Source organism: Dromiciops gliroides, chromosome 3 (assembly GCF_019393635.1).
Source record: "Dromiciops gliroides isolate mDroGli1 chromosome 3, mDroGli1.pri, whole genome shotgun sequence".
Classification (NCBI taxonomy): Eukaryota; Metazoa; Chordata; class Mammalia; order Microbiotheria; family Microbiotheriidae; genus Dromiciops; species Dromiciops gliroides.
The window spans coordinates 608,693,316-608,714,316 of record NC_057863.1 but is presented as its reverse complement, the minus strand read 5'-3'; the positions used below and the strand labels follow the sequence as shown (position 1 = coordinate 608,714,316).

At 43.7% G+C, this 21,001-nt stretch overlaps 1 protein-coding gene across 2 annotated transcripts in view; it reads left to right on the top strand.

Annotated features, from left to right (window-relative positions):
* Positions 1-19,879, top strand: part of RCAN3 (RCAN family member 3) — a 44,551-nt gene extending 24,672 nt beyond the window's left edge. For both annotated transcript variants that reach the window (XM_043994195.1, XM_043994196.1), the window contains exons 3-5: positions 10,200-10,373; positions 11,559-11,730; positions 14,777-19,879. In XM_043994195.1, the coding sequence (XP_043850130.1) occupies positions 10,200-10,373; positions 11,559-11,730; positions 14,777-14,961 (531 nt within the window). In that variant the 3' untranslated portion in view covers positions 14,962-19,879. The remainder of the gene's footprint in view (positions 1-10,199; positions 10,374-11,558; positions 11,731-14,776) is intronic.
* Positions 19,880-21,001: the final 1,122 nt, after the last annotated feature.

The following is a 21,001-nucleotide window of genomic DNA, read 5'->3' as shown; positions in this document are numbered from 1 at the left end:
ATATGTAAAGAAAAAAATGAGTAAGTCATAAATGCATAAATACTGTATATTATTAATTTAGTTCATCATTTATTATTTTAAGTATGCATTTGTAAATTTATTATAAACAGTTAAATTTTGCTAAAGTTTCAGTCTGCTAAAGAACTATGGGCTCCTCACTATCTTTGGCAATGCCCCCTCCTCATCTCTCTACCATCCAGACTCAGTCCTGTGCTTCCCACCCATCCCAGCAGTGATCCAAGCATCTTGCTAGGAGAAGGAAATCTAGGAAGCAGTTGCTGCTGCTACACCTGGGGCTGCAAAGACCCTGTGTAGACTGGGAGAGACTAATCTCTCTCCTGTAGAAGCCAAAACGTTTTCATGGATGCGGTATGTTGTTTTACTTGTATTATGTGTAAAATAAATATCATCAGAATTATTTTTTTAAAAAAAAGGTTTGGGGGGCGGCTAGATGGCGCAGTGGATAGAGCACCGGCCCTGGAGTCAGGAGGACCTGAGTTCAGATCCGGCCTCAGACACTTAACACTTACTAGCTGTGTGACCTTAGGCAAGTCACTTGACCCCAATTGCCTCACTAAAAAAAAAAAAAAAAAAATTAAAAAAAAAATTAAAAAAAAGGTTTGGGGTGGGGCCTAGAGTTATTCCCGGTTTTTCACATTCAAAGTGATCCTGTCCCCCAACATCCCCCCACAGAATGTCAGGACACCTGTAGTTTATCTATAGTAACTATAACCACAGCCAACACCCCCTCATAAAGTGATCCAGTAAGTTAATGTCAGTTATTTTTTTGCTATTAGATAATTTAGGAACCCCATCTAAAGCCACTGGAAGAAAAGATAGCTCTCTAAGAGGAATGCTTGCTACTTGTCTGACTTTGTAGACATTTAAAAGCCCATTTCCTGCCCATGACCATTTGGACCAAGCTTTGTTTTTGTGCTGGCGCCAGGAGCCCTGGGGCACAGGCATGAGGAAGAATTGAAGAGAGTGCCCAGAGTGTGTACAGAGGGGGAGCCTTCCAGCACTGCCTCTCCGTCGGACGCCCGGCTTGTGGGCAACTCTAATATCTGACATTTTGATGGCGCGGTTAGGTTTGCACGGCCAACTTTACATCCAAGGCAGATGGCAGAATTCCCCAGGCTTAGGAGAATCGGCCTCAGCTTTTAAAACAGCGCGGCAGCTTTTGGCTGCCCAGACTGTGCTTCTGTACGGATGCTCAGCTCTTACTCCGGCTCCTGAGGAGAATGTCTTCTGTTTAGTCCAGTATTTGTCAGGAGTGTTCAGCCCCCCACCCCCACCCCCATGCCCGAGACAAGTTTCTCAGCAGCAGCCAGGTGGAAGGCAGGCATGCAGGCTTGTGTTAAACATTCCATTTAGAGAGAATTCTGGACAATGAAGGCACGAATCTGTTTTGTCATCAGTCAGTACATGCCTGGAATACTCTTGCTCCTCACCTCCACTGCCTGGCTTCCTGCCCAGGCTTCCTTCAGGTCTCAGCTAAAATGCTACCTCAGGAGTTAGGCTTACCACCTTTCCTGTATGTATCTTATTTGTAAATAGATTTTGCAGGTTGTCTCCCCTTTTAAATTGAGAGTTCCTTCAGGGCATCAGCTGAGGTTTTGCCTTTCTTTGTGACCCAGGGCTTAGCACAGTGCCTGGCACATAGTAGGTACTTAATAAGTCATTGTTAACTGACTTTGTGTATGCAAAGAACTCATCTGGTGTGGTGGAAGAATGAAGTATTCAGATTAATTAATCTCTAATAGAAAATTACAATATTTGTACTGTATGAGCTTTGTTAATTGTAACAAAATTAGAATAAAGCAAGATATGAATGAATTTTTTAAAAGCACCTATTATGTGCCAAGAATTGTTTTAAGCCCTGAGAATACATATAGAAGATTGAGACAGCCCCTGCTCTCAAATGAGCTTACACTCTATTAAGAGGAAGCAATGTCCACAGTAGGGCTCAGTGACCAGGCAGCAGGCCCTGCATTGGCAGGCCGTTGGCCAGGTTGGAAGCTTATCCCTCCTTCTGCTTACCTGGAGGTGTCTGTTGTCCCACCCCATGTTGAACAAAAAGTCAAAGCTCTCCTTCAGGATGAGCACTCCTTGCCTATACAGCCCTCCCCTCCCCTCGCCATCCCCAGGGCAGGGTCTATGGCCGGGCCAACAGGGGTGATAGTGGAGGAGGAAGAAGAGGAACGAGTACTGGCCCTGGCCTGTCGACTTCCTGCTCCCTCACAGGTGGCCCACCTCCACCAGCCCCCGTCCAAGCTACCCAGGCATTGTCACCCATTGAGGGGCCATGGTGGTGGTTGATAAGTCTGCCAGATCTTGCTAAGAACTGAGCCTGCGCTGCCACCAAGCAGCTGCCAGGACGCAGGTTTGACATGCTGCTGGCGCTGTAGTCATTCTCCACCTTGATCAGGAAGAAGGGCCAAAGGCGGCTGCTGCTTTTGGAAATGCCCCTTTTGGGTGGTCATCTTTTGAGGCATCCAAAAGAGCAGAGATCAGCTATTAACAAGCCTGATAAGGCTTCCATGGGACTGGGGCCACGGTTGTACCACAACAGCTACGCTTCAGCTCAGGATTGCTGGGGGGAGGGGTCTTCAGGCCCCAGCATGCAATTACTGTTCACTTTGATTCAGAAGGGATTTTAGAATCATAGTCTCAGAGAATCTTAGACTCACAGCTGGGAAGGGACCTTAATCCCTCCCACCACCACCCCTACCCCCCATTTAGAAGTAGGAAACCAAAGGTCAGAGAGACTGAATGACTGGGCCTCAGTTGCTTCATCTGTAAAATGGGAATAATGGCTGTACTACCTCTGTTAGGGATTGTTAATGAAGAAAGACAGCTCAGCCTCTTAGCTTGTGTCACTTGATCCAACTGGGCCTAAGCATCCTCATCCTGTAAAGTAAGGGGGTTGAACCACACGACCCCTAAGATCCCTTCTATGTCTAAATCTATGATCCGGGCCAAAATTGTATGTTGTAAAAATGACCCTTGAAAATGCTTCAAATGCGCTCTGTTGTACAGTTTGGCATCTCTAAACATACAGAGCCAGAAAGAAGTTATGGTTTCTAAAAGAAGACAGCCTATATCAGGTAGTAGATGGATCTGAGGACATTGCCATGGAAACAATTGGATATATATTAACTTATGTACTCAGTTATCGATCAAAAGACAGAAATCAAGGCTTCTGTTAAAAATAAGATAGATCGATCGATAGAGCTATAGATCTATATCTATATATATTAAAAAGGTAAAGACTTAGCTGGCAGAAAAACCATTAAGGGTATGTAGGATATTATCAAAGGGGTGATTCTCTTAGTGTGATTACATTAAAGGGAAATCACATCAGTAACTTGCTCTAACTGCCTCACAGCAAGACAGGAGCTGACTGACACAAGGGAGAAGCCCAGAAGGTGTCTACCTTCTAGCTGCTCAGGAATACGAAGGCTCTCCTCATTAGGAGAGGCTCCACCAGACTCAATAGAATGCAGAGCCCAGGTAGGATGAAGAGGAGAGTTTAGCATCACAGTCCCTGAGATGCTCACACTGGAAAGGGCAGCTTGGGAAACAGCAGATTCGGCTTTTCTGTCTCTGGCTCACTCCAAGACACACATGTACTCACTGAGTAGAAGGCCTTGAAGACTTAGCCGCATTATTTTCCTAATCTTTCTTTTGTTTTCACATCCTCATTTTGGAATATATTCCTCCCACCCTCTCCCCCGCAAGCTCTCCTTTCTGACAAAGGATAAAAAAGAAAGGAAAAACCAGCTAGCACTACCAGCCATCACATTCACCTCCCCACCCGGGCAAAAAGCAGGGAGGGAAGCGCATTGCTTAACTCTTTCCTGAGGCCAAGTTTGATCGTTTTAATTGTAGAGCATTTGGTTTCATTTTTTTTGTTGTTGTTCTTTTCGTTTATATTGTTGTAGCCATGACGCATATTGTTTTCTTGGCTGTGTTTACTTCATTCTACATCACTTCATATAAATCTTGTGATCTGAAATTTAGATCTTGAAGGGAATGAGTGGCCATCCGGCCCTTGTTTTACATGAGGAAATAGGTCAGGAGAGAAGAACTGCAGTGACACACTTGAGTAAATAACTGAGCTGTTATTTGAATCAGTTCCCTTGATTCCAAAGCCAATGCTGTTTACCACTGCACCTTCCTATTGACAACTCTGAATTTTCCATGCGTTGTTTCTCTTAGAGCAAGTAATCTTGTTACATTCATGTCCTGCCAACTGTTTAGCCGTTCCCCAAGGTGATTCACCTTGTTTCTGGTTCCTTGCCACCACAAAAAAAAATGTTATAGTCAAGATTCTGGTTTATGTGGGACTTTGTTGTCTTTCATCTCTTAGGGATATATTCACTTCCCCTAAGTAATTTGTTGTTTTTCTTTGTTTATCTCCCTCCCTCCTTCCCTTTCCTCCTTTCTTTTCTTCTTTCCTTCCTTTTTTCTTTCTTTCCCCTCTTTTCCCTCTTTCCTTCCTTCCCTTCTTTCATTCCTTCCTCTGTGTAGGTAAATTCCTCTAAGTAAAATGCTTATGTGATGTGCCTCCATTGTACTGTTTGTAGTTCCTTCCTCCACAGAGTATGAGTGTAAAATGAGAGAATGTTTGCAAAACATCAGGTAAACTTAGAATCATTGAAAAATATCAGTTACTATTATTGTTGTTGTTGTTGTTACTTTGGGGGGGTTTCTAAGATGCAGATGTCCCTTTCAGCCTTAGATCTATGACCTTATCACCTTCTTACCTGGACATGCAGCAACAAACTGCTGAGCAGGAGAGATGAGAGAAGGAAAACTTTGAAAAGTCTGTGCTTTTTCTTACTGCCTTCCACTTTATGCCAGGAATTGCTTAATTTAATATACATACCTTAAGATCACTGTTGCTATGAAACATACTGTGCTGTCCATAGCTAATCCTACATTTACATTTCCCATGTCAGAGACAATTGGCAGAGAGCAGCAGAGGCCAAGTCTGAATATGATGTGATATTCTACAGTGGCTTGGTGTATCTGTTGCCTATCTGTAACTCTCTGTTTTTTTAAATGGTAGTTTTTTATGCTGGTTACATGTTTCTTTGCAATAGAATACCATGTTTTGTTTTGCTTTGCGTAGCAAATACATTATGAAATTGGACCGTTTCTATGACTATGGAATGTAACATTTTAATATAGGGATTAGCAAAAACTGAGGAAATAGCTACTCAATTGAAGTGACTCAGATTTTTAATGGTTTGATGTCTTTAATTTCCATGTCTTTCATTTATCTGTGATCTTAAGTATTAGCATGGTGCTATCATTCATATGAGTATTGCCATGTTACCACTTCTGTGATATTTATTGAGTCATCTGTCCTGCAAAGGGCACGAGCTCCCATGAGAAGAAAGACAACAGGTGGTGAAGCTGCAAGGCAGCTCATGATGCCTGATTTGTCTAGGACCTTTGGCCAGTGAGACTTTCTGAGAACTGAGGCTTATCCTTTCAGATGCCAAAATGTGTTTATTTGAACCCTTGGGGATGGAAAGATTTCTCCGGAGTGTTGTTAATTCTCATCTTCTTTCTCAAGCAGACTTCACTGAGCACAGTTTAGCCTTTCCCTGATGACTTAACATCATCATCCTTGCAGACATTTCTTACTGCAGGGTGACCCGGCCAGACACAGGACGCCTCTGTCTCTGCCGGTTCTTTTCTATTTCCTTTATTACTGTGAGACTACATCATTGTGCTCTCAATGCCTCATCTTCCTTCTGACCCATTAACTCTGGAAAACCACCAAGCTGTTGGTCAAATAAGAACAGGCCGGGCCAGGGTGGGCTCTTCCTGTGGGGTGGCACACATAACCTTGACAACTCTTCCAAGTACCTCCAAGCTCCCCACCCCCATTTAGCTCTAGTTCAGATCAGTGGAGGTTAAGCTTCCCCAAATAATTAGGATGTTGCCGTAGCTGAATAATAATGCCTTTTAGCTATATGTACTGTAACAAAAATGATTTAAGTAGTGGTGACATAAACATCAGTAGACTTCAGAATAGTTCTAAAACAGTATGAATTTTTACAAAGCAGGTGATTTGGGGGTCCCACAATTTTATACTTAAAGTAATTTGTTTTCTTTAGTATTTTTATTTATTTTATTAATATAGTTTATTTTTTATTAGTATATTTGTTTTATTTAGTATAGTTTTAAGTTGCCTAACATGTCAGCATGTATCTTAGCAGTATCTTAAGATGTGTATATTAAATTAAGCAATTCCTGACATGAATTCTCTGATAAGAAATTATTAGATGACAGAATAAAACTTAGATTTGTATAAATATCTTTATGAATTAGATGTACTATATCCAGGGCAGCTAGGTGGCACAGTGGATACAATATTGGGCCTAGAGTCAGAAAGATCTGAGTTCAAATCCAGCCTTGTATACTGACTTGCTGTGTGACCCTGGGCAAGTCACTTCACCCGGTTTGCCTCAGTTTCCTCATCTGTCAAATGAGCTGGAGAAGGAAATGACAAACACTCTAGTATCTTTGCCAAGAAAACCCCAAATGGGATCAGAAAGAGACAGACCCAACTGAAAAACAACTCAACAAAACACTATATACAGTTGTACAGAGGGGCTCTTTAAGGATCACTTATCACAGAGGGGAAAGGGAGACAGTGAGGGTAAAGGCACATGAGACCTCCTCTGAGATCCAAGCAGTTTTAACTGGTTTGCTCATAGCTTCCTGTTCATAGAAGGAGAAAGAGCAAGAGGACCGGCTGCTGAGCTCCCTGTGGATCAGCCAGTGTGGGGTGCAAATTCTACACAGTGGCTCCCATGAGATTACAGCAGACGCGTGACTCAGCCGCACCTGCCTGTTGACCCCATGTCATGGCGTGTCTGGTATGAGGAAACAAAAAGTTATTTAAATGGGAGATGCTCAGGGAGAAGGTAACTAATAAGAAACATGACTCAGTTGCTGTATTACTCCATTTAGTCACTCTAGAAAAGTCACTCTTCTGGGGAGAAAGAGGGAGCTGGACTTGCGGTTTCCTTGGCATAGAGAGGTCAACTGCCCAGCTCCCCAACTGTGACCTGCCCAGGAGCAGCCCAGCGCTTCAGAAGCTGGATTTGAACCCAAGCCTTCCTGGCTTAGAGGCTGACTCTCCACCCACCAAATCATGACACCTCTCTGTTGTAGGAAAATAGGAATTAAAAGATTGGTTTTGCACTGAGTTTTACACTTCTAAACGTAGAGGTGGTATGGTGGATAGAGCCCAGGACCTGGAGGCAGGAATTCCCCAGTTCAGTCCAGCCGCAAATACTTCCTACCCGGGTGACCCTAGGTAAGTCTCTTAGCTTCTGTTTGCCTCAGTTTCCTTAGATATAAAATGGATATAGTAAGAGCCTCTACCTCCCAGGATTGTTGTGAGGAACACACATTGTGTGTTGTGAGGTTTTGCAAACTTTAAAGCGCTATGGAACCGCAAATTGTTGTTTGTTGTTGTTAAACAGAACAAAATCTGTGATTATTTAAACGTCCTGTGAGAGTCTTCCTTGGCTTCTTTTCCAGTCTGTCCAATGTGGATATTTTCTAGCTCCCAAAGGCATTTGGATTCTTACTTAGAGCTCTTAAATGCTTCTAAAATAAGACATCAATTAAGTATTGACTTGCTGATTAACAATTACAGCTTTAGGGTTTTCTAAACAAGAAAGATAATGATACTAATGATGATGAGGAAAGGAAAGGCATGCAAACGATGATGATTAGCTTTTAACATATTAGCATTTTTGGTCACTGTATTCCTTTTTCATATACCAATTTCCAAACCATGAAAATGTTCTCATTCTTTTATCTGTGAGTCATAGAACTGAGCAGCATGAAGCTGGTTACCTCCTGGACTGTTTGTTGTGATGTGAGTCTGAGTTAGTTTTGAGGGGAATGCATTTCCTTTTTGAAAATTTTTTTTTTCTGATGTACTTGTTTAAGTGACCAAGGAATAGATATTTTAACTCAGACTTTCTGGAGACTGGGGAAAATGTCACAAATGGGAAAAGCCAAAAAGTGTTACTCCTCAACTTTGAAAATGTCCTAAATACACACAATAAAATTCCATTTTGTAAAAAAAATTAATTATTAATAACCAATCTAATCTGAAAAAATTTATAATTGGACTTATGAAAATCATAATTATATAAAAAATTATAGGTTTAGAGAAATTATAATTGGGCCATAAGTCCTGCCGCGGTCACCATTCAAATGTAAAAATATTTTGAATTGACTGGGCCTAATTTGGGGGCTAATCTGACTGGGGTACTAATCTGGGGACTGTTGACTAACTGGCTGTCTGACTGCTGTTAATTTAATGTGGGCCATTTATAAAGTTCCACCACACTGCTCCACTCCCAAATTGATAAGCAAAATATTAAGAAGCCTCTTAACTAAATAATCAAAGCAGAGTTATTTATGAGATACTATTTTAAATTAAGAATACAGGGAAATAAAATGTACAACCTGACTGCATTGCGGTGAGTCTCTTTCCACTGCGTCTCTTTCCTACCTGCTGCGCCTGGAACTTCTTTAATACAATAAGGGCCTTAGCTGCCTCTTGCCTTAGGGCACTCAGGTCCTTTATTCTAACTCCGACCCCTTTTCACTTTGTAAATCCCCCTGCTTCTAACTTGCCTCTCCTTACTGCCACTGCTGAAGCCCTGTGTTTCTCTCTCACCAACTTTCTGTCTGTCTGCCCTTCGGCCTCTCTTTTCTCTGCTCCTAGTCCTTTATCCTTCTCCTGCGTCCTTGTAGCCCCGTCTCTATTCTGCCTTCCTCCAGTCTCTCTATCTCCAACCTTTCTAATCTCATCAGTAGCCTCCAGTCCTCTTCTCAGCCCCGTTTTGTCCCCTTGACAGATCCCCCTTCGCTGTCTAATTCCCAGGTCTATATATACTTCCTTCTCTCCACTCAAATCTCGGGGCTTCCTGTGCCCCCACAGACCAAGTTAATCTGCCAGCCAAGACTGCGGCTGGTGGGGGCGGGGGTGCTCGAGCCTCACATGCTACACCAGAGCCCAGCCTGGACAAGCCCAGGATCTCTCAGATACCTCTGCTCAGGTAGGAGGGAGCTGGGGGCCTTTTTTCCCCAACTGTCTGACCTGGTGTCTTGTACAGCCCACAGGGTTTTTGGGCTCAGCTGAAGCAGAGGGGGAGGGGCACCAGCTCCTCCCACACAGAAGAGACCCTGAGGGCCTAAGGCTTTCTAATCTCAGCCCAAAGGTAGGGTCCCCAAATCAAAATAAATTTCCATAATTTTTATATACTTGAATAGAAACTGATTTCTGGCAGAAAACAGTAACTGGTAAAGAAATGTAATCTTTGTTATTGAAATGGAATTTTTCTATATCCTAATTCATTAATGAGGAATTCAAGCAAATTTCACTGGCAGGCTTCATCCAGATATTGTAGATATTGTATTTTTACCCAATAGAAAATGTCTAATTCTCACTTTTTATAGAAAATCAGGTTTTACTAAGTGACCTGGTATGATTTGTATGAAATACTTGTACCATAATCCCAAGGGGCTTAAGTTATGCCCATCTTCTGTAGGGGACATGTCTTTGGCAGAGGAGTGGTGGGTGGCTCTGAGGAATGAACTAAGAAGTTGCTAGGGGCTCAGTGGATACCTGACTCGGCAAGTTATTCGGGTCTACCTTGGGTATTAAACACCTTACTATGTACTGAGGGGTGGTAGAGAGATTAAATAAGATGCAATCCTAGAGTAGCTAGGTGGCACAGGGAATAGAGCACCAGCCCTGGACTCAGGAGGACCCGAGTTCAAATGGGCCTCAGACACTGGGCAAGTCATTTAACCCTGATCGCCTCCAGAAACAAAGAAAGGCACAATCCCTGCTCAGGTGCAACTTTAAAACTAGTATATTCAGTACCAATTTAATGGCAAAGAAGGTGGCTCTCCAAGGCCCATGTGTAAAATGAGGGCCTTTTGGAGAAACTCAACAAATTAGCACCCAAGGTAATCCCATGGGTCTGGAGGAAAGGGTGTGAGTTGTGAAAGTGAGAATGGTACCATTGTAAATAGTTGTGTTATCTTTTAGTAGAAAAGTGTTCATGTCAGACTGTGTGCTCCTACTCTGCATTTCCGGTGAATTACAATTTCCTCCACTCACTTTGGTTTTTCTCTTATTTTAGGAGCGATTCGAAGCACTTTTTACAATCTACGACGACCAAGTTACATTTCAGTTATTTAAGAGCTTTCGAAGAGTGAGAATCAATTTCAGCAAACCCGAAGCTGCAGCAAGAGCCCGTATTGAACTTCATGAGACAGACTTCGATGGGAAGAAGCTGAAACTCTACTTCGCACAGGTACTTCAGGAGGTGGAGTGCGTCCTCCTGTAAACGTCTCCTCTTCTCTGGGTCCTTAGGGTGGGAACGAGCCTCTGTAGGTGCTTGGCAGTTACCATCTCCATCGGTGATGCTCCATTCCCCATTTCACGGATGAGGAGACTGAGGCAGAGAGCACTTGAGTCATTTGTCGGTAAGTGCCTGAAGCCAGGTTTGAATTTAGGCCTTTCTGGCTCGGCGCTCTATGCACAGCTCCAGTAGCTGTCCGAAAAGCTGTCGCCTTTGTGACTTTGGGCAGAGTCCCTTATTCTTTCTGAGTTTCCTCACCTGTAAAATGAGGGGGGCAGACTTGATGGCATATCCATGACCTGATAAGAGAGCACAAGACTAGGCATACGGAGGCCTGGGCAGTGGCTCCCAGCTCTGATGCTAACTAGCTGTTTTACCCTCAAACAAGGCATTCCTCTGGGCTTCATCATCTATATGAACAGTGAAACAGATGGACAACCCATTAGAGGTCTCTGCCACCTCCACCAGTGTGTGTATCTAGGAGCCAGAAGACGGGAGCTTGAACCTTGGCTCTGCCAATCACTATGACCTTGGACAAGTCATTTTCCTCCTCTGTGATGTCACAGGGTCTGTGGAGATGTTCCCTATGGCTTCTGGGGCAGTCCATCAAAAGTAGAAGATGATTCAGAATTTAAATTTTGCTGAGGCCGGTCCACCTGTAGTTGATTCAGAACTGGCTGGATATGTCACCCTCACCTCTCCATTGGTGTCACTTTCCTTTTAGCTGTGCTCACTCACATGGAATTAGTTGAAAATGAACACTGGATCCCTTTTCTCTTCCATGAATGGAGTAGATTTAAATGTCTTTCCTTTAGATATTTTTCTCTTTGATTAGAATGTTTTGTGTCACACTAAAAGTCTCTCTGATGGATTCCCATCCTCACACAATAGACCCGTGGACATTCTTTTTTTGTCCAAACACCTCTAAGATGCAGGTGAAAACAAAACGGCCGAGGTGCCAGAACCTCATGGATAACCTTAGGCCTTCTTTTAGTGCCTGAGTAGAGTTTTCCATTTTCCCCCATTAGTGATGTGTGGACTTAAAGTCCGGATTGGGCATTATTGATAGAAAGCCTGGGAATCCTAGCTGACCAGGTCACTCTTGGTTCTCTGTCTTAATCACCTCTTCTCATTCAGGTGCAGATGTCGAATGAACCAGGAGACAAAGCCTATCTGCTCCCCCCGCAGCCCGTCAAACAGTTCCTGATCTCCCCGCCAGCCTCTCCTCCTGTGGGTTGGAAGCAGGGTGAAGACGCCATGCCCGTCATCAACTACGACTTACTTTGTGCCGTTTCCAAGCTGGGTCCCGGTAAGGACCTGGGTCTTGCACAGCTTTGGGGGGATTTTCTGCAGCTGTTGAGTTGAGGGCCCTGCAGGGCATGTGGGCAGCCACGGAGGCCGCTGTTTGTTATGTCGTTTTGTCTGCTTTCTGTAAATCTTTCTTGTCTTTCCCCCTCTCTCCTCTGCCCTCCCTTCACACCAAATCAGATCTGAGCCGTGGCTGGTGGTGGTCGCTGTGGATATTTTGAAGGACAGTGCACCTAGCCTGCCATAGAGTTAGATTCAGAGGGGCGGGGGTGCTGTGCTCTCTCTTTATTAGTGCAAGGGCTCTTAGCCTGGGCTTAGCGAACTGGTTTTCGGAAGAGATTTTGAGGACTGAGTTTCAGTAGCATCGGTCTCATTCGGTCTGCTTTGCATTTTATTTTGTGCATTTAAAATTCTTATTTGAGAGCGATCGAGTGGGCTTCACCAGACTGACTGCCCAAGGAAGGGTCCAGGACACAGACAAGATGAAGGCGCCTGCTTCAGCAGAGGAGGGGCGCGCCAGACTCAGATGAGGGGATTGCACGGGCTCCCTAGTCCACCCCTCTCAGTAGACATCTGAGCGGAGGAAAGCCCAGCTTCTCCATTCCCAGGACAGGGGGCAGCCCTCTTTCTTCCAGACCCTCTCTGGGTGAGGAAGCTTCCCAACCCTGTGAAAGGGGAGCCCCCAGGGCATCATTTGTCCAGGGAGAGCCAGGGTGGAGCAGGTTAGGGCAGTCACACATAGGGATGGCCCAGTCCTCATTGGCTCCTCTGAATCCTCAGCCCTAGAGTTTGGGGGAGCTTCCTGCTTATTGACCTGACTCACAGGTCTGCAGAGACTTGAGCTGACCATCAAGAAGCCTTTGCCAGAGCTTCTTAGCTTCCTGAGACCACAGAGATTTCATTAAGCTGGCTCACGTTTATCTATCTCTAGTCTCTCTCCCACTCCACAACCTAGATGGCGCCATACTGCATAGAGAGCTGGGCTTTGAGTCAGGAAGACCAGAGTTCAAATCTGCTCTCACACACTCACTAGCTGGGTGACCCTGGGCAAGTCACTTCGCTCTGTTTGCCTCAGTTTCCTCATCTATCAAATGAGCTGGAGAAGGAAATGGCCAACCTCTCCAGTATCTCTGCCAAGAAAACCCCATGGATGGTATGGTCCAGAAGACTAGTTTGAACTAGAAGTCCTTTAAGGACCATTAAAGGCCCCATACAGCCTAACATTTTATGATTTTCTTGTTAAATTGTGTTGCCTTGTACATATTTTAGACACCAGATTTATAGCACCAGACAGGGTAAAGTGGCTGTAATTGTGCAACTATCCATTAGCAAGTCACTCAACCTTGCAGAGCCCAGCTATATGTTAGTCAGGTGCCTGGAGTGCTGAGCTCACACTGGCTTTTCCCTGCCTTACTACCACAGGGCCTCAGAACAGTTACATGTAAATGAACTGAGAGATTGTAATGCCCTGAAGCATTAACCACTCTGTAGTCTTCAGTGGTCCAATTTTTTCTTTAAAAAATTAATTTTGGGGGGCAGCTAGGTGGCGTAGTGGATAAAGCACCAGCCCTGGATTCAGGAGTACCTGAGTTCAAATCCGGCCTCAGACACTTGACACTTACTAGCTGTGTGACCCTGGGCAAGTCACTTAACCCCCTTTGCCCCGCAAAAAATAAAAATAAAAAATAATTTAATTTTTAGGGGCAGCTAGGTGGCGCAGTGGATAGAGCACTGGCCCTAGATTCAGGAGGACCTGAGTTCAAATCCGGCCTCAGACACTTGACACTTACTGGCTGTGTGACCCTAGGCAAGTCACTTAACCCCAATTGCCTCACATACACCCCCAAAATTAATTTTTATACACGTTTTTTTTTTTTTTGGTTTTTTTTTTTGTGAGGCAATTGGGGTTAAGTGACTTGCCCAGGGTCACACAGTTAGTAAGTGTTAAGTGTCTGAGGCCGGATTTGAACTCAGGTACTCCTGACTCCAGGACCGGTGCTCTATCTACTGCGCCACCTAGCTCCCCCCTCATGTTTTGTTTTTACCCTAAATTTCCTCCAACGCCTTCCCTCCTAGAGAGCTATCCCTTATAGCTAAGAGGGAGGATTCAGCAAAGCCCAATCAGTACAAAGGAATGGATGAAAGTCATTTCACAGTTCTTCTTTGGGACCGAGCTTGCCCTTTTCTGTGGATATGTGGTGGTTCTTTCTATTTACATCATTGGAGTCATTGTGTCTATCGTTCTCACTTGGCGTCAGCTCGTGTGTGGCTGTACCTGCTTCTCTGCCATCATCTCTTTCTTGCATTCTAGTACCACAGTTTATCCAGCCCTTGTCAGTAGGAACCTGCTTTGTTTTCTTCTTCTCTCGCCCCACAAGTGCAGCTACCCATGTCTTGGTGTGCTCTGAGGAGCCCTTTATTAATCCAGTTCAATGGTCTGGGTCCTCAATGACTGTGTTTCTTTATATTCACATTTTATCGGTTTTTTTATTTAAAAAAACCCTTCCATTAACCAGACTGTTGTTGGACAAGGGAGGCCTTGCCCTGTGTCCTCTACGAAATGATTCCACCCTTCATTTCTGCCTCTCTTGTGGTCAGACTGACCCCACGCAGTTTATCTGAAGACTGGTTTACACACAGATTGTAGTCGTTTTTATTAAACTAAAGTTCTTTCCCTCCTCCTTCCCGGGCAACAAATGGTTCACCTTTGAAGGAGGCATTCTTTACCAGTTGGGTTAATTCTTTTCTTTACACACAAGTTCCTTTGTCTGCCCATGGAGCACCAGACTGCTCCGTTTGAAAGGGCCTCACATGTGGAATGAAGGCATTGGAAATGATGCCTTCTGATCCTCTCAAATTTGATGTCTGCTTTGGAGGTCAGAAAGATTCACAAGCACCCTCAGAGTCAAGGAAGAAAGTTCATGGATTACATTAATTCCATGACTTTTGTTGACCACGCCTCCGTTCAGCATATTTTGTGAAACAATTAAATGTTTTGTCTTCAAAAAAACCTGTTGCCCCATTCTTGACTTTCATTCCTCCTATAGGAGAGAAATATGAACTTCACGCAGGGACTGAGTCTACCCCGAGTGTGGTTGTGCATGTCTGTGAAAGTGAGACGGAAGAGGAAGAAGAAACGAAAAATCCCAAACAGAAAATTGCCCCGACCAGGCGTCCCGAAGCCCCTTCAACGATCCAAAGTGAACCCCCCGCTTTGGGCTGTCCACTGTGAAGGCAGCCGCTCATGGTTTGGGTAACCAAGAGTAGATTTCTGCACCTGCCGCTGGTGTGGGTCAGGAGGAGTGTGAAGGTGATGGAGATGCTGGCTTTTTAGCCACCCTGGACTGTTCTGAAAGTCCTGGACATTATACATAGTGCAGCGTAATGCAGATCTTACTAGTGATTGTCTTTCATGTTCACAGTTTTAGATGGCATTCTAAACAGCACTTTAAGTTAAAGAATAGCACCGCCCCCACTGTAGCGTCTTGGACATATTTTAATAGTGGAATATTAGGAAATTGGTTTTATTTTTTCCAGCGATATTAACTTTCCTAATATCATGTAGCATGGGGTACCAAAAACTGGAACTATATCCACCCAGTACAGTACCATTTTATGGATTTAAAAATATAGTCTCTAGTTTAACAGTTCAGCGTGGGTATTTTTGTACTGGTATACTAGCTTCTAACTAATATATTGAGCAAATGTTAATGCTATTCAATATATACTAATGTTTTTGCACGGCTAGAAATCTAATGTCTAGGAGAATTAATAGAAAATGAATCGGCCCATTTCAAAGTACTTTTTTTTCCCAACTCTTTAGAAAGAAATGCCAAGTTCACCTTGATTGATGAAAACTTTGGCATCTTTCTATGTGCATATTGTAGTTCTCTACCCTGAACAGAAAGTCTGGAGGGAAGAGATACCCAGAACCCCCTTCCTGATGCACACACCCTCTTCAAGGCCAGCTCCCTGGGGGCCCCTTTCAAAGCGGGACACCTTGCCAGTAGGCATGATTGACTGTCATGTCAGATGGTTAATCTTGGATTGCCATTTGCAACTGTGTTCCTGTCTGGAGTAAGAACATGTTTTCAGCCATTCGATGTTAGTCTATTAACTTCTCTGCTGTTGTATTAACCACTGGGCCTTGAGCTTGTTCGTTTGCTTCCGTGTGTTTGGTTACGTCTGTCCCATAATCCAGAGAAAAAGAGACAACAGATTTCTGAAGGCGGTTTGTAATTTGAAAACAAGACTATATGCTCTCAGTTTCTGGTTTCTAAGAGTTATGGGGAGAAAAGAAACCAGCTGGCTTATCACATCTGCTCGTGTTCACTAAAGCACAGTGTGTCTTCTCCTTCTAGGAGGGGAAGCACCTTTGAAGTGCCTGCCAGGGGTCTCCAGATATTTCTGGTACCCATTGCTGAGCAGGACCTGTTCTGATGACAACTGGACAGATTTCTATGGGCTTATGTTTCACTGCAGATAGTTTGGTTTTAATCTTCCATCTGTCCCTGGTCCTTCCACATTCTGAAATCTTCCTAGGTATGTGGATACACACACACACACACACACACACACATATACATACACATATTCATTCACATATCTGCTTCAGGAATCTGTCACTGCCAATTTCCCATGTGAATTTGGTAGAAGTATGTGACTAGTCAGCAACTTCATGAATTCTGATCAGCCTTTGGTAGGTTATTTGGCAACCACTTCGTGAATTCACTTCATCAATCTGAATTCAGGGGTGTGCCAATGATTGCTCTTACCCAGCAAGCACCAAGTTAGAGCTGCAAAATGAGTCTTCTGAGTAAGGAAATAGCATGAGAGCATATTCAGACTCCTCACAGATAGCCGTGGTCTGTCATAATTTTCCCGGTGACCACAATCTATGTAATCACCTCTGTTGGCTTTATTTTTCACTCCATCTCCACCCTTACCCACCAGTTATAACATGTCCCATCAGTGAGATAGAAAGCACTTTGAAGTATCAGTGAAGTACCATGTACCCATCACCCCATCCCCTTTGGAGAACGTTATATGAGTTGAAAACCTTTTTTTTTAAAAGTGAATGCTTTTTAAACAAATTACCAGTAAAACTCTGAGAAAAGGGAGTCAGCTTGGCTTACACTTGGAAAGGGCAGAGGGCCAAGAAGCCAAAGGCTGAGTCCTGGCCCTGCCACAGAGGTCCCTTGTTTCCTCATCTGTAAAATGAAGAGTGCCCGACTAAAGCTCTCCAAGGCCCCTTCCAATGCCAGCAGTCGGTCTGTCTTTTTTGTCTTTTGGGGGAGAGTAGCACACTGATGATTCCAGTGCAAAATTTTCACTAGGTGAATGTTTAAGGGAAAATTATCCACACCTTTCCATTTTAAACAGTTGGAATCACTGTGGAACCAGATGGGTCTAGTAGCTTCTGCCTTTGGGGCATTTATGCATCCTGGTCACTTAACTATCTAGAAAAAATGAAGAACTCTCCTATGCATCACTTTCTTCTTTTACCAAGTTCCTACAGTGTTTTTGCTATTGAAATTGTATTGTTGTAAACCGAATTAACATTTGTACCCAAGTCTCAATAACTAGAATGACCGTGACCATGTTTTCTCTGGCGTTCCTAACCTCTGTTTTGAGCAAGCAACTTATAGAATGGGGGGCGGGGAAAGTGATTGATTTGAATACAAAAGCCTGAGTGGTCAAGAAGGAAGCTACCTTTTCTGCCCCTTTTGTAAAGACTCTTGTGCCTGAGGGCAAAAGCTGCCAAAGGGCTTCTAAGAAAAGGGGAAGGAATTTGGGGTGTTGAAGGAGAATTTTCATAAATCACTGCTGAGGTGTTGTAGGACCCAGAGGCTTCATGTCCCCTTGTCCTCCAGGGACTTGCCTTTACTTCCCTGAAGGCAGGGTCATGCCAGCTGGGCCGTGGAGGCAGAATGCCCACAGAGCCTCCAAACAGCTGCTTAGCACCTTGGATGCATCTCCAGAAAGCAGGGCATGAAATTCCCTCATTTACCTCATTTACTTCCAAAGGAGTCCTTGAAATCCCTCCCCCCCACAAAGAGCTCCACCAGAGGAAAAAATGAAACCTAATGTTCTTTTGACCCCTGATCAATGATGAAAGCAGCAAGGACACTCTCCTGTCCCAGGATGCAAGGACTCCTTCTGCCATCCCAGAGAGAAGGCAGCGTGTGGGTGCAGTCTTAGCTGACATTGGCTGTTGTGTTTGTAACTCCTGAATGAGCTTTGATGTTTGGTAACTAATAACTAATAATTATAACTAATGTTATAATTCAGTACAGCAGAACTTAAGGGGAGTCTCTTTGAATTTCATCATCTCAGGGGTCAGCCGCACCAGCAGAATGCACTGGTCTTTTCAGAATAGAATTGCAGTGAGACTTTCAGGTAAATATTATGCTTAAAACGTGTGTCTAATGGGACGGACCAAGACCCCAAACCCTTTTGGAAGCCTCTCCTGGCCATATCCTGCAGCAGACTGGAATTTCAGCTTCGTGCTTTGGAGGGGAACCATGATGTTTGACAAAGCAAGAACCAGTTTGGGATTGAGTATGTGACTGAGGTTGCTCCGCATCCCTTGGCCTTTTATTTGCCTTGTTATAGAGTGTAGCTTTGGTCAGAAAGTGAGTCACCAGCATAGGAAATCTCACACATCCCTGTGATCTCCTGGTGCTGCTGGTGACTTGAGCTTTTCTCTTTTCTCTAGAGTTCTGCACCTTATATTGGGTGACGTGAATTAAACTTCTGTGAACCATTTCTTTCCTGCTTTGTATATCCTCTGGGAGCACATTTTGCATTTAATTTTCTGGTACTGAAAATCCAAATTTATACTGGCCACGACAAGGGAAGGGAGTGGAGATTTGGGTAGCTATTTGCTGCTTATCTAGAGAAATCCTCCCTCACTTAGTATTCATTGAATGAATAAAAATAAGACTTCCAGATTTGACTCAGTGTTTGCATATATTAACTCAACAGCATAATTCCCTTTCTGCCATGTTCGCAAAATGATTTAGGCACTTTCTGTAAGGATTATTTTGCATATTGAAAACATGTTTCAGATGCTCAGGAGACTTTGTGATAACTGGCATGCATTAAAGCCACCTGAAAGACAGTAATCACTAGATTCGTTGACCAAAAAGGTTAATGGTACCAAGGAAACTGCCCCCTGCTTGGGAAGCCCTTTCCTGCTGAGTCATTTCTTGGTCCTCAGATGGTGAAAAACACGCCCTTTCCTGACTCCCTGCTGTCTTAGGCCCCTGGAATTTCAACTTTTCTGGGCCCACACCTTTCCTTCTGAAATCAAATGAGATAATATTAGTAAAGCACTTAGCACGTGCCTGGCACACAGTAAGCACTATATAAATGCTTATTTCCTCCTTTACCCCCTTTCTTCAAGCAGAATCACATGCCCAGTGATGTGCTCCTTGCAGGGTCATTTCCCACCTGTACATCCTCATTATGATGAAAGGCGCCTACCTGTTCACATGGCGGGGAGCAGGGTCTTCTCTGTTGTGTTGCTCATTTAAAGTCCCTGCTGGCCATGATTTGGGAAGAGACAAGGGGTAGATAAAGGCAGTCACCTCGTCCTTATTGTGCCATATGATTTCTCTATTACTCTTCTTGCAGTTCTCCCAAACCAGAAAGAGCATTTATGGGATGCACTGATGTCCATCTCCCCTGCTCATGCTGTCCTGAGATGGTCCCTGTAACAAGAGAGGTCTCTTTAGACTGTTTTGCCCAACTCCCAATTCCCCCCTTCCACATGACTGCTCCAATTGAGTCATTGTTTTCCCTGATTGTGGCTTTGAGCTTGTGTTCTGTCTTGAGGCCCTCCCTCCCTCCCTTTGGGGTCGGGGGAGGTCTGTCGTATGCCATTGGGTTTTTAAAAGACCAGTCAGTGATGTCTGTACACGTCGTCCACCTATTCGTGTCCTAGAGGCGATGATCGTAAATGTAGTCAGTCTTGTGTGTTCTCAGCCTCTATTGAGCATACTGTGCAGCAAGGACAGTTATGTACCTTGTGCTGTAAAGGTAGCAAAAGCAGAATGTAATTCTTTTGGAAGCTTACTGATTCCTGCTAAGAAATTTGTGTTTTTCAAAACTGTAAGAAATAAAGTTAATTTTTTAAAATAACACAATGAGTTGTTCTTCGTGTGGTGATTTCAGCATGGAATCAATGATATTGAATTAAGACAGAAAAGCAGAATGTGTGACATCAGGGTCCTGCCAAAGTTCAAGGAGGGTCACTTCCTGCTGCATTTGTAATAGAATAAGTTAAAAAAAAAAATCAGGGGTGGGTGTGGGTGGGAAGCTTTATTCAGAAGCAGTGAACTATCCCATAAAGTTGAATCACCTTTCACCAGATGTCTTCAATTCCATGACCACTTATCAGAGATGTTACTAAGCAAATTCCTGTTTAAGGCAGGGTTCAGGTCTTTGCCTTCTCCTCTGAGATTCTGACATTTATCAACTACAGCCTTGGGCATATAGGTAAACTTTCCTGAGCTCACATTTCCTCATCTGTAAAATTGGGATAACAATATTTACACTATTTGCATCTTAGTGTTCTTTTTTTAATTTGATATTTTATGTTTCCCCAATTACGTGTAAAAACAATTTTAACGTTCTTATTTTCAAATTTTGAGTTCCAAATTCTCTCCCTCTCTCCCCACCTCAAGAAGGCAAGCAATTTGACATAGGTTATACATGTGTGGTCATGCAAAACACATTGACATGTAAATCATGCTAGAAAAGAGACAAAAGAAAACAATACAAAATAAAGTAAAGAAAAAGTATCTTCCATCTGTGTTCAGGCTCCCTTAGTTCTTTCTCTGGAGATGGACAGCACCTTTCGTCCTAAGTCCTTCAGAATTGTCTTGGATTGCTGTATTGCTGAGAATAGCTGTTATTCACAGTGGATCATCATACAGTATTGCTGTTGCTTTGTATGCATTACATTTCACTCAGCATCATTTTATGTAAGTGTTCCCAGGTTTTTCTGAGAGCATCCTGCTCATCATTTCTTATTTAGCACAATAGCATTCCATCACAATCATACAACAATTTAGCCATTCTCTAATTGATGGTGTGAGATTTGGAGCACCACCAACCTGCTGAGAAAGACATTGCAAGGAAGCTCTGGCCTGAAAAGAAAACATAGCACTTCAACATCTGCAAGTGACCTTTCTGGGGTTTCGGAAGTTCAGATTGGCGTCTGGAAGTTGTGTCTAACGCCTGTGGGTCTTGTCTATCAAAGTTAC